The 14,890-nt window shown below is 30.7% G+C and overlaps 1 protein-coding gene across 1 annotated transcript; it reads right to left on the bottom strand.

The window, feature by feature from the left end:
- Window positions 1–1,292: 1,292 nt before the first annotated feature.
- Window positions 1,293–3,613, bottom strand: LOC133810890 (probable caffeine synthase MTL2). The gene is made up of 4 exons (XM_062246092.1): window positions 3,480–3,613; window positions 2,968–3,390; window positions 2,091–2,351; window positions 1,293–1,856 (listed from the first exon to the last, which is right to left on the bottom strand). Exons 1-4 carry the CDS (start codon window positions 3,552–3,554, stop codon window positions 1,467–1,469), a joined length of 1,149 nt encoding a protein of 382 aa, XP_062102076.1. The 5' UTR covers window positions 3,555–3,613; the 3' UTR covers window positions 1,293–1,466.
- Between the last annotated feature and the right edge of the window lie 11,277 nt (window positions 3,614–14,890).

Here is a 14,890-nt window from a genome sequence, read left to right as displayed (position 1 = left end):
CTATAGATAAGTTACGAACTAGCCGCCATATTCCAAGACCAGCTCGGAGCGGGTAGATACCATCGAGGCTGTTACATTCCGAGCTTGTACACTTTTTAAGCTCGGGCTACTTGATCCGAAGACACCCGACAACGGATATACCCCGATGCTATGTTCTTTCCAACTCAGAAAGAACTTCGAGGTTAAATGTCTTCAAGGTTGCCATCTTGATTCGAGAGTTTGACATCTGGGCCACGAACATGCGTTTTAGATATCTCGAGCTCACACTTGACGAGTCTAGCTTTCGAGGTCACAATCTCAGGTCTCGAAATCTGGGTGTAACAGTTTATGATCACTTTATTAGTCTTTTATCAAAAATATATTTAATTTAAACATGTAAATTTTTTTTAGTAAAATATAATAAATAAGACATCCTGATACAAGTTTTCCAACTCACAACACTTTAAATTTTGTAATTTACCAAACACTCAACAAATTTCCCCTATAACACAGCTAAAGTTGTTTTTCCCCACAACAAAGCTACAACTATATTTCCCCACAATACAGCTGTACCAAACTGGCCCATAATTGCGTTAATTTTATGGTTTGTGATGTCGTATTCGTATTAGTCTTCAATTATTTGACATGGCAATTCATCCTCAGATCATTAATTTATAATAAATTGCACATTTAATTTCTCATCCACAAATATTGAAAAATGTTTTTTTTTATATATACTTTTCTAGTGTTTTTTTATAAGCACAATGGTAAAAAACAAATGTGTCTCTATTATTTACTTTTCTTATTGATAAGTTAGGATAACAGTAAATCTCTAGGATATGAGATCTACTTTATGGAAAAATATGCACCACACACTAAATGTTCACTATTCTTGTCCTTCACTTTTATTATTTAAATTATCACTTCATTCAAAAGAATAAATATGTACCACATACTCTCTTTTTTCCGTACAATGATATGAATTTATATTATCAGTACAGGTATATACAACACAATAATATATGTTTTTTTTGTCTGCTACGACCACGCCATATATGTCATCCATTAATTTACGATATTAATTATTGCAAATATAATAAATCTTTAATTAACAGACAATATTCATTAAGCATGTGACTATAAAAAAAAACAGTACTAAAAATGAGGCTTTTCATTTGGTTTTTATACTTAATTTACTTCGGTTGACGAAAGGATTAATTGAGAACGTTATTCCATATGAAAAACTAAAGGAGTTTAAACACCAAAATCATATTTAATTTATATATAACCACCATTCAAACTTTGGAATCTAAATGCAAAATATATACATGATCATCCATTATAAAATAACACATTAAATTTTAAAATGATTATAAAATAAGAACTCCTAAAGTTGTCACAATTTTCCCAATTCGCAAACAAAGAACCAAAAAACTAATTAAAAATCATATCACATATGATAGATTCGAGGATATCTTCAACCATGGTTATTTCTTTGTCAAAGATATACCAAAGTATATGTGAGGCCAATTTTCATTTGCAGTAAATTCAATGATCTTTTGGGTGAATCTCTCGAACAAATCATCCATCACACTTTTTCCAAAATGTTTAATCATAATAGGCTCCAAAACTGCTCTCATATAATTGGAAACATACGTCCCTCTATTAAGTTTGTCAACCTCATCATCATCATTGATGTTGGTATTATTTGTTTTTGCTTCTGCTTCACTAAAACCAGTGTCCCAAGCAAGTTCATAAGCTTCAAGCTTTCGCAACCAGAAAGATCCTTCTTCTTCAATCATATTTCTAACTTCCATCACGGTTGGACAATATATTGGTACGTTGAAATTGCCCACACTTTTCTCTTCAATTATGCCCTAAAATAATAATATATTAATTTTAATTACCTGTGCCATAAATATTTTTTAAAAAAAAATTAATTTTAACTATAACATCTAATTATATTTTAGTCACTGTAAAATCTTGTATCGACATTATATTGAAGTATTTTCTATGTGTGTACATAATAGACACAAATTAATACTAGTGTGTAACAATAAACTCCTTAGCAATTTCTGTAAAATAAATCAATGAAACATAATTAATTGTACCTCGAAGACCATGTCACTTAACACCCTTCCAACTATCTCCAAAATATGTTTAGGATCATTACTTATAACACTGCCCATAATTGTTAGTACCATACAACCACCAACGACCATTTCTTCTGAACGACATCTTAAAAAGATTGTGAAGTCTTCTTGGAATTGGCTCAAGTATGCTTTCACTAACACACCAGGGCTTGTCTTTGTAATATAAATATTATCTTTGTTGTGTGCTTCTCCTGTTTCACTAACCAAACCATTTGGTACCTTAAAAAAAAATACAATTAATGAGTCACATATTGTCTAAAAAAATAATTATGTTTAATCAATGTAATTTAAACAAATTACTTGAAAGTTGAAAAAATTAATTGGTTAACCAAACCATTATGGTTATTGTTTAAAGATCATGTCAAACCGATCATACATTTTACCTAATTCTAAAGCACTCTTTTTTTAATATACATTTGATTAATCATAAAATTTTGATTGTGACAAATAACCAATATAAAAAAATTCGCAATATAATCAAAACATGTCCTCACTAAATATTAAAATTAATTTTGAAAAAATTGGTATTTCCTAATTACTAGAAAATTTTATACTAATTTTGTTGCAATACATAAGGAGTATTTTGTTATTAACCTTTAACACAACAGTGTGTAATTAGAGATATTGTAGCAAACAAATAATAAAGGTGAAACATTATCATATTAATCTTTAATTATCTTGATATATATATTGCATTTTTTTTAAAAAAAATATTTATATATACGCTTTTGTACATAAATTCAGACATATAAAAATTTAACCTAATTTTTATTTATTCTAAGACAACCAATCAGAGATATATAGTTTTTGCAAGTTTTGTATACGTACTAGCTACCTTTGACAACCAATGCAAACTGTTAGAAGAGTGAATGGTGTGCATGGAGTTATTAGGAAAAAGCCTTCCATGAAAGCTCCCCGGCATAGCCATGACAAAGCATAAGGGTTTAAACTTGTCACCATTTTTATTCTTCAGCCTCTCATAAAAGCTCGAAAGCAATTGAAAGAGGGTATTGAAATCGTTTCCAGGAAGATCATTGAGAAATACTTGGAATGTCAATGGCTTCTTTTTATTCATCTCATCATCCAAGAATTGGGATGATGACATTATTGCATCCAAAATGTAAGATGTAACGGTCAGGGCAGTTGGCCCGGAAGAGCAACCCAATTCACCTATTCTCATACACTCTGGCAAGATATTACTATAAACCTCTAAGGCAGTCTCTTCCACTGTGCTTTTTACTTTCGAAATCACAACCTTCTGCAATATATAATAACATAAACTAACATATACTATAATTGTAAAATAATACACATGACATTATTATATGTGTGTGTATCTGCACATACTTGAAGTGAGGAGTTATTTGAATAGCTAGCTTTGCCGACACCACCTTTCATGTGGGGAACTTGCTCTACTTCCATTTTTGGTATTGTTTGGATACAAGCTAATTTTCTTTTTAATGGATCAGAACACGTTGAGATGTGAGAATGAAAACTATTTATAATAAAGCATTTGGCTAAGAACTTGAGGCATGTCCACATAAGTAACTTTTCTTTTTTGTTTGTTTGTTTTTTAAACTGTTATATGGAGCTAGCGGTTGATTACTTTAATTACAAATTATTTGAACCATAATATTTTTTATTTTTTTATTTATTCTGTTTTACATTTTTCTCAAAAAACAAAAAATAGTTTTAACATTGTTAAGTTATTTGGAATTGCCGCATGAAACAATAATAAAATAAAAGTAAATAAAAGAAATATTCATTAAATATAAAAATATAATTTTAAAAAAAAATATGTATAGAAATTTTATATAATAATTATAAACATAGTAATCTTGTGGATGTAGTTGTTTCGTGATGGTGTTATACCGTGTTTCCGATAACAAGAGAATTTGGTTCGGATAATAAGTTTGGAGGCATCTCAATAAGCTCAGATTTAAATAATATTATTAATAATAATGTAACCGTAATTATGAAGTGTCATACCATTTCTGCTCGAAGCAAGGTAGTCGGCTCAGTGATCTAAATGACATATTCCAGCTTGAAGAGTATTACGGTTAGCTCAAAAGCGTGTTTAAGAAGCGTCAGAAAACAGTATTCAAGTAAATCATTCCTATATTCAAGGGATTAGTTTAGAAATTATGTTGTTGACTGATTTATTTGTAATTCAAATTCAAATAAAGATATTTGTATAACTTCTTCTTTGGATCGTGGGGAAGAGTATCTGTAACCAGGTCAATAAATACCTGCACCATAGTGATTTATTTTTCACGCACAAATACTGTACCGAAATTTGTGAAATTGCTTTTAGCTTAATTTAAAGCGAATCAATCAATAAAAGTAACTCATGGACAAGATAGACCTAACTACTGAACCACGTAAAATCCCTTGTATTAATTTTTATTCTTTAAGAACAATTTATCTGTTTAATTACTCTTCTTATTTTAGTTGACGAAAATTTATGTCAACGGTTTGGCTCATTCATTTAAAGCATTAAGCAATTTTCTTTTTCCTAACTTGATCTATAAAGTGTTGTCTTCGAAGAAGGAGCTGATCTTTGACACTGAATCTAAAGAGGATCCCGTGTCTGAGATGACTTTCAAACCCTCTAAGAAGTTTGATCCTTCTAAGTAGCTTAAGGGAATATCTTTGCCACATGTGTGTGTTGCTTCTCCTACAGATTCAGGATGATCACCTTCTGTAGCTCCAGCCTTTCAATCTGTTCAGACAGAATTACACTACAAGAAAAATATTCTATAGCGACGACATCTTTTGCGACGACTCCAAAGTAGTCGTTGTATGTAGCCGAAATCCACGAAAATTTATTTTTTCTTAATTTTTAAAAAAAGTACCCTACACCCACAACATGTGGTCGCTGTACGGTTGTCAATTTTTTTAAAAAAGTACCCTACAACAACGACATAGGGTCGTCAACAACACACGAATAGGTGGGTCATCAACACACGTGTCGTCGCTGTAGGGTCTTCGTTGAAAAAAAAGAGAAGAATGTTTGTCTATATAGCGACGACATGTTGTTGATGTAGGATAAGGAGGGAACTCAACCTCCCAGAGTTGGTTGCCTATTTGTATCCCCTATAGTGACGATTTGTCACCACTGTAGAGTCATCGTGGAAAAAAAGGAGGGAAATATATTATTCTAGAGAGACGACATGTTATCATTGTAGGGTCCACTTTAAACCACTGGTCAGTTATTTTCTACTCTATAGCGATGATATGTCGTCGCAGTATGGCCCTAAAAAATGTGGAAAAGTGAACCGCCAAAAAATTTAAGTCAAATTTCACTAATTATAGCGATGACATGTCGTCACTGTAGGGTAGACGCGTAGCACATGACAGGATTCGTGAACTATTCACTATCCTACAGCAACGACATCTCACCATTTGAGTGAAACAGCGTGTTCAACCTTGGCGACGACATTTTATTACCTTTAGCGATATAACCCCCTAGGCAGAGCCTTTCTTCCTCATTTCTGGTGATTTTCCTCCAAAACAGAGACGTTTCTCTGTGTTTTCCTCTGCCGCCCAAGGCGTTTCAATGCCATTTTTGGCCCACCATTGTTAAGGTTAAGTTCATTTATACCCAATAATGTAGTTATTTCTTTTAAATTTAGTTTTTTTATGATTATTTTTGTGTATTTTGCATGTTATTGTAATGGGTTTGTTAAACTTTTTACTTATTTTTTTTTGTTTTCAGATTATATTGGAGCATCCTGAGCCTTTGCCTAATTCATTGATATCATCACGAGCCTTTGGCTATTGTTTGTAATTTTTATTTTTGTCTTGTTTTGTGATTGATTAGAATATTAATTGATAAGTGTTTGTTAAATTTTTGTTGTTTTTTTTTTCTTTTTCAGATTGCATTGGAGTGTTTGGATATAATATCTAGCTTTTGGGTATTGTTTCCAATTTTTAATATTTTTTGTTTTATTTTGTGATTATTAGTGTATTGATAAATAATGATAGTTAATTTGTATACATAAAAAAATTTTAAATTAAATTTTTATGTTTGTTAATTTTATAGTTAATTTGATATTAAGTTATGAAAAATTGTTCAGTTAGATTAATTTTTTGTTTTCAATTGTATATATGTTAGGTTAAATAAAATTTGTGTTTCAAATTATATATATGTTAGGTTATATAAATAATATGTTAATTTGAGAATATGTTTTTGTTGTATATTTGTGAATTCAAAATGATTCTATTAAATTTTATGTATGTTCTGGGACTGGTATATATGTTTTTATGCAGAATTTAAATTTTAGGATAGGTTAGATTACAGTCGTTATGTTGTCAAATTTTTTGTAGATTTAGAAAAACTAAACATTACAAAATAGTTTTAAAGCTAGTGTGTTTAAAATTTTTAATTAAAAAAATTATGAATTATAAATTAAAATAATAATTTTACAATTATAAAACTTTATTAGTAATATTTTTTTTATAAAATCAGTAGAAATTAAACTAATAATATTTAATGGTAATTTAGAAAATTTATAATTAAATATTAGTTTCTTTGTATAACTTTATAATATATTCATAAAATTTGATAGTATATGTAGATAAAATAGGTAATTAAGTTAACTTTAATCTTAAAATTAAGATAATAAAACTTTATTCTTATTTTTTAAAAATAAAAAGTAAAAATTATATTAAGAATGTGATAATTATTAAATAACATAATAATAATTATAATTAAATATTTGATTATATAATGAAACTTTATAATACATTCATAACTAACAATAATATATATTCATAAAATTTGACAATATATATTCATAAAATTTGACAATATATATTCATAAAATTTAATATTTATTCATAAGATTTCACAATTTACTTGAAAAAATTTGTGTTTTGGTGATAAAAAAAATTATTAGCAAATAAAGATAGTTTTTTATGATTATCACGTCGTGATAATTTATTTTGCCCTTGAACCAATTATGACGATTGACAAGAGTTGGATTACCAATAGACGACGTAACTATGATAAGTTTTGGAGGTGGTCAAGCATTTATACAAATGGCCAAGAATCATGTGAATGCTTCGGGAGAAGTCAGATGCTCATTCGTTCATTGTGTCAATATGCTGAATCAGAATATGGATGTGGTGGAGGCTCACAAACACAAATATGGGTTTCTGCAACGATACATGAAGTGGACCTACCAAGGTGAAGTTGATATGCCTCTAGTAGTGGACGATGGGGCTTTAGTGACTGGTGAGATGATTGACATCATCAATGATTTTATTGGTGAACAAGACACTAACGAAGAATGTGTAAATGAAGGAATTTTAGATGGTGGTGGCAATAGTGCGTAGAATCATTTTGATGACCTGTTTCAAGAGGTCAAAGCTAAGTTATCCCTTGGTTGTACATGGTTGTCTTCCTTGACCTTCTTGATGAATATGATACACATGAAGGTTATGAAGAAATGAACAAATAGATCATTTGATGAACTTTTGAAGTTTATGAAATTTGCATTCTCGAAGGAGAATAAGATTTCAGCATCATTCTATGAGTCTAAGAAAAAAAATAAGGAAGTTAGAGTTAGGTTATCCTAAAATACAGTTGTCTGTTTTTTAATCTCAATGTCATCCAAGTAGCAAAAAGAAAATCATATCCCTTGACTATCTTCATCGAAAAGAAGCGGAGTGGTTTGTACTCAACAATTGCTTTGAAATCTAACCATATATGGAGTAAGTAGCTTAACACATATATGAATCCATTAAATTTAATTCATAGCGAACTGTTATCTTACCTTAATCCTTGTGTTATACAGTGAGTGCCTTCGAGAAAATTCAAACATAAACCTTCAAAAAGATTTCTCTAGCTGGTTTAAATTAAAGATAAATTATCGAAACAATAGAATTCTTACGAAATTCGTATCGATTAGCAATCATCTCATTGTGTTTTCTTTTTTTGTGGCATACTCTATAGATGGGTCGTTTGCGACAAGTACAATCAACTGAGTGTACTGATGAATTATTTGCTTTAGCAAACGGGTCCAATCAGAATGCATACTCCTACACGGCTTGCATTGTTAAAAGTATGAAGATTTTGGTACATTGTCGTGATGAAAGATGTATACCACTCAAAATAGTGGAGTTTCGATGCCAGGAACCGATGGTTTCACTTTCTATGGCCAACTTGAGGATATTGTAGAGTTATGTTATTCCCATAGTTACTCAATAGCATTGTTTCGATGCAAATGGTTCAACGCCAATGCAAGTGAGGGTCGAAATGTGACTGAGAATAACATAACTAGTATCATGATTAATTCTGAATAATACAAGAATGAGCAGTTTATTCTCGCCACTCAAGCAAATAAGTTTTCTGCTTGGAAGATCCTTGAAGAAACTAAAATTGGAAGGTAGTAGAAGAAGTAAATCATTGAAAAATCTGGGATCATCCAAGTACCGATGAAGATAACGAGGTTGATGTAGTGCATGATAGCAGTTCATCAAATTTTGTACTCACTGTGGAATTAGGAGAGTTGGATAATATGCATTTGGATCGACCTAGTCACACCAGCATAATTGGGGAAACGTCTCGACATGTTCCGGATGTGGATGATGATTTCATCAATGATGATGAAGATGATGAAATTACTGAAGATGATTTAGAAAATACAAATGATGATGTAGGAATCGACATTGATGGGGAATAATATTTTCTTATGCATATTCATAGGAATCGACATTGATGAGGAATAATATTTTCTTATGCATATTCATATTTGTATGTTTAATGTGTATGTTTTAATTTCAAGACTTTTCTCAACAATGTTTGTTTTCCAATAGTTTCAAATGCATTACAGAAATTATTTAAGTTATGTAATTAACCTCCAACTATAATTGATTTTAAGTTAATAATTATTTAAACTACAAAATATGTCAGCTCGTTCTCATGGTGATGATGGAGCAGGTGATCCTCCCCCAAATCCCACTCGAGTTCCTACTTCCTCTGAGACAGGTAATATACTATAATTAGTTTATCTTTTATCAATAAATAAAAAATTGTTATTATTTTATTCAATTTAATTTTATTGTTTAATTAACATATGCAGCAGCTACCGCAAAAAGAAGAGGTCGATCTCGATCCAAACATTTGCAGTACACAGTGTAGGGGTCTTGGCTATCCAGGGCGTTACACCCACACATTTCTGTGATGCATTTCTTGGACGACTTTCCAATGAGATTTATTTTTAAGGTCATCAATGTAGAAAACTTGGTTAGCCTGAGTTGCTAAGATAAATTTATCATCTTTGAAGGCCTCCGAATTGGTTTTGATACTTGTTATGTTTTGCTCAAATTTTAATCCTGAAGACCGATTAGTGTCAAACCATTTGCACTTAAATAATACAACAGAACAACCAGAAAGATATGACATCACTAAAAATTATTCCAGCTGGCCGTAATAAGTATTATTTTTGACTCCCGCTACAGAGACTCCACTATTTTGAGTTTTGCGATTCTTGTCCCTGTCATAACACAACAATCTTACTCCATTTACGACACACCCAGGGTACGACGCAACGCGAGTTGAAGAACCGTTTGTTAAAGAGATTAATTCTTCATGTACTTCAAAGGAACTTGTTCATTGAAGATGATGAATCTTATTACAAAACCAATTAGGAAATTCCTCTCTATGTAATTGGTCTAGGTTTTCAACACCTCTAGTCTGTAGAATTTCCCTATGCTCTCTGCAACAAACAAAAACAACCAATTTAAGAGCTACTAATAAGTTTTATAATAAACATGCAATGAAATGATGAACTACTTTAATTACTTGTTGAAGAAATGGCAAGATCTCATTGAATTTATTTAGAATATACCAATCCGCTGTTTTCTTCACTTCATCTTCCAAAATTGTCAAGGATTTCTTACCAATTGGACGACCCTGAGATCGAAAGACCGACATCTTTTTAAGTGATGGACCAACATCTACATTTCGATCTGGACGATTGAACTTTGTCTCAACACCTTTCAAGTACATGGAGCAAAATGTTAATGCCTCATCAACCACATATCCTTCTGCTATTGACCCCTCTGGACGTGCTTTATTACGGACATAATTCTTCAATTTTTTCATATACCTTTTAAAAAGATACATCCACCTCATGGGAACCGGTCCTCCAAGTATTGCTTCTTTCGGTAAATGTATTAGTAGATGGACCATGATATCGAAAAAAGCAAGTGGGAAAATATTTTCTAACTTCCAAACAATCTCAACAATTGAAGTTTTGACTTTTTTTAAATCTGAGACTTTTGAAATTCTCGCACAAATGAGCTTGAAGAAAGTGCTTAACTCAATAATAGTTGTACTTATCGATTTCTCTAGGAATGCATGCACACCAACTGGCAAAAGGTGTTGCATAATGATATGACAATCATGCGATTTCAAACCAGTGATCTTATTTTCATTATCAATCACATTTTTCCATAGGTTAGATCCAAAACCATCTGGAAACTTCATTGATTTAAGAAATCGACAAAACTTTTGGCGATCTTCAACAGTGAAAGTGAATTTGGTCGCAGGCTTCTGTATTCGACCATTCAACTTCCTCAGCTGTAACTCTGGTCTCATCTTCATCTTCTCCAAGTCTACTCTGGCACTAACTATGTCTTTGGTCTTATTCTCCAACCCAACTATTGTGCCTACTAAACTGTCGCACACATTTTTCTCAACATGCACAACATCTAGATTGTGTCGCAACATTATGTTGGCCCAATACAGGAGCTCAAAAAATATACTTTTTTTCCGCCAACCTACTTGCTCTTTTGTATGCTTTCTTTTTTGGCCGCCATAACTCACTTGCTTACCAGGAAGAGAATCGGGTATAAAACCCATTTGTGTGAACATTTCTTACAGGGTTAATGGCTTTGGTGGTAGTCTTTTTTCAACGACACCATATGTCTTCTTTTCCCTTCTAATGGCATGTTTCATTGGTAAAAAATGTCTATGGCCATAAAAAGCAATCTTCTTTTGTAAACGAATAGATGGTGTTGCCACATTGCAAGTAGAGCAAGCATGATAACCTTGGCCAGTCCATCCAGAAAGGCTACTCCTTGCTGGGTAATCGTTTATAGTCCACATCAAAGCTTCTCGAAGAGTGAAGAAACTACCATCGACTGCATCTCGAGTCTGTACACTAGTCACCCATAGTTCTTTTAACTCATCAATCAATGGTCTTAAGAAAACATCAAAATCTTTTCCTGGCGAATGAGGTCCTGGAATTAATAAGCTCAACATGAAATTAGTTTCTCTCATGCACAGCCATGGTGGCAAGTTATATGTCGTCAACACAACTAGCCACCTACTATAAGAAAGACTCATATTACCAAAGGGATTGAATCCATCTACAGCCAATCCAAACTGCACATTCCTGGGTTCCATTATAAATGTTGGATTATTTCGGTCAAAGTCCTTCCAAGATTTCCCATCAGTAGGATGACGCAATACACCATCTTCTTTTATGCATTGCTCGTGATGCCATCTCATATGTTGAGCAATGTGCCTCGATGCATATTTTCGCATTAACCTAGGGGTTAAAGGAAAACAACACATCACTTTATGAGGCACTTTCTTGCTCTTGGTGTTCTTGTCCACCCATCGATCCTCCCCACAAACAGGACATTTGCTTTTTCCAGCATGTTCTTTCCAAAACAGTGCGCAATCATGCTTGTAGACATGGATTGACTCGTAGCCCAATCCAAGTTTCCGCAACAACCTTTTCGCTGCATAATGCGATTTTGGAACCTTATTTGGGGCTGGAAATGCATCATGTAACAACTCCAGCATTCCATCAAATATTTTGTTGGGAATTTTGCCCAACACTTTGAAATGCATTAACTTCACTAGGAAATTCAATGATGTGTAATTTTGACACCCGGGGAATAATGGAGCCTCGATCTCAGCAAACAAATCGTTATAATGTTGCCCATCCCTATAGTCTGTTGTAGGTATCTCTTGATCTCGCTCATTCTCTTCATATTCGTCATTGTCATTTTGCATAACATCATTGAGAACACTCATCATTTCATCTTCATCATTTTGATCTATCACTTTCCTCATTGGTATTATTTCATCCTCTCCATGCTAATGCCAATTGATATATTTCCGTAGAAAACCATTTATAAAGAGATGATTTTCTAATACATCAATCGTCTGAAATTCAACGTTGACACACCTCCTACACGGACATTTCACCAATCCCCTTGAGTCAACGCACTGCCGAGCTCTCTGGAGAAAATCCATCACACCAGACTCATACTCATCGGATAATCGATCTATCAAATTAATCCAGCTCTTGTCGATCGACATTGTATGAATGTAGCACTGCACGGAACACTAATCATCAAACTTACAATCAATTTGTGTGTGTGTCCTAATTCAGAGAGAGGCAAATTTAAGAGTCTTCAATGACTCACCCTCTCTGAACGGGTCTAAGATATCTAATTATGTTGTTTTATGAAATCTAACTGTAATATATATTTAAGTGTGAATATTATTAAAATTATTTAATTTTGACATATTTTTTTCTAACTTAAAATATTAATTTTAATAACAAAAATTAGTGAAAATTATAAATGTTAATTAATGATTTATTAAATTAAATTTTATGCTTTTACTTTATTGAATAATATAATTAATTTTCACACAATTTCTAGGATTTGGTTAAAAGTTATATAATTACTTTATGATTTTTTTTACTAAACCTATTATAAATTTTATTCAGTGCTTTTATTAATATTCACAAAATCTCTAAATTTTATAATTCTATGTAAAATTCGGCAGCATAACGACTGTATTGTCATTTATCCCAAAATTTAAAAACCTGCAAATAACACATAAAACATATGCAGTCCCAGATTATGCAGAGAGCAATATAAATACATTTTAAACGACTATATAATTTATAATTATTAGTCTAAATTTTATTAATTATTCAATTTTCTAATCAAAATATGAAAATTCTACTAAAAATTAACAACAACAAATCGTCAATATTATAAAATCTGATTTTTTACTACTAACATAACCAAAAAAATTAAAATTAACAACAACATACTAACATTAGCACCAAAAATTTCAAATTAACACTCAAATATTTAATATGTTTACTAATATGTTTAATACACATAATTTTCACCAAAACAACATAGAATCTATCTTAATAAAAAAAATACTAATTAATCATATAACAATTTTCTAATTCCTAATCTCATTTTTACTAATAAATATTTTTAAAACCTAAAAATAAATACATTCTCCCTAATATAATTTCTGATTTTTATTAAAACTAATATTATTTTGTTTATATAAAAAAACTTAAATTATTAAAAAATTGAAAAAAAAAAAACTTAAAAAAAACAGAAAAATTTAAAACAACTTACCAACACCTTCAATTCCATGCAATATTTCTCTGTAGTTCAACAAAAACCGTACCCACACCTTCAAACAAAAATTACAAAAATACATTACCATTTCATAAATATATATATATATATATAAATGAAGAAATAAACCTTACCTTTAACAGATAGAGAGAAACCCCTTCACTTTTGGATATTTTTGGACATAAAACCGAAATTTTTGGGAAGAAAATGGGGGATTTTGGCAGAGAGAGGCGGAGGGCACGGTCTAAACCAGAGGGAAAGAGAGGAAGAAGAAGGAGGTTCGTGCAGCTGGCTATATTTATAAAGTTCTCGGTATAGGAACTTACCCTATTCCAGAACCGTGAAAAGGTCCTGCGCATCTGAAATGTCTATACCGAGAACATGTTCTCGGAAAAGTGTTCTCGGTATAACACCTTTTTTTTGTAGTGTGATTAATAATTTGAGTTTAGGGTACCAAATATGTATGATTTCAAATTACATGTATCAAATTAGCATTATTAAAAACATAACGTACAAAGTCTGTATTTTAATAAAACACAGAATACCTCCTTACTCTAGTTTGGTTATGTATTTCCAAAAAGTATGTTGATTGAAAATTTGATATCAATAATATTTATGATACAACAAAGTTAACCTTAAATGACTATTCAGCATAATAAAATGAGGGTTGGTACAAAATGGCTCTTAATGGTGTGTGAAAGTAAGTTCACATATTTATATTTTTAATTTGGTAGTAAAATAGCATAAATGTCTTTTTAATATTACATATTACCAAATATGTTAAATTAATTTTTTTTTTTTTTATAGGTTGTTGAATGATATACCATACCACAACATACATATATTGAGTTCAAAAATAATATACCAACAAAACTTACAAAATTATTTCTAAAAAATGTATATACTATGCTAACAAAATTATATACTACCATTAAAATGTATATACCATGATACAAAATCATATACTACAATTATGTATAATAAGATAGAAACTAAATATCATAAATATATCTATTATATATAATAAGTGTGTAGATAACGGAAATTCTTTGTTTTAACAGTTTTTCATTTTTTTTAATGTTAACTTTAACGGAATATTCTTATATTTAATAGAATATTATTATATTTAACGGTAGTTCGTAAACCCTTAAACTTAAACTTAAATAAAATACAATAAATAATTAAAAAAATTAAAATAGGATATTTTTTAGATATTTTATAATGATAATTATTTAAAAATAATAAATAATTAAACAAATCAAAATAGGATATTTTGAGATATTTTACAATGATAATTATTTAAAAATTAAAAAAAAATAAAAAAAAATAAAATATGA

Source organism: Humulus lupulus, unplaced genomic scaffold (assembly GCF_963169125.1).
Source record: "Humulus lupulus unplaced genomic scaffold, drHumLupu1.1 SCAFFOLD_27, whole genome shotgun sequence".
Classification (NCBI taxonomy): domain Eukaryota; kingdom Viridiplantae; phylum Streptophyta; class Magnoliopsida; order Rosales; family Cannabaceae; genus Humulus; species Humulus lupulus.
The sequence above is the reverse complement of the archived record's forward strand: the minus strand, read 5'-3'. Positions and strand labels throughout refer to the sequence as shown.

Bases quoted from the DNA above. Each gene is read 5' to 3' on its own strand.
- LOC133810890 (XM_062246092.1), bottom strand. From the start codon at position 3,554: ATGGAAGTAGAGCAAGTTCCCCACATGAAAGGTGGTGTCGGCAAAGCT. The intron at 3,391-3,479 runs GTATGTGCAGAT...TATATATTGCAG, and splicing joins CAAATAACTCCTCACTTCAA to AAGGTTGTGATTTCGAAAGT. The intron at 1,857-2,090 runs GTACAATTAATT...TTATTATTTTAG, and splicing joins TAAGTGACATGGTCTTCGAG to GGCATAATTGAAGAGAAAAG.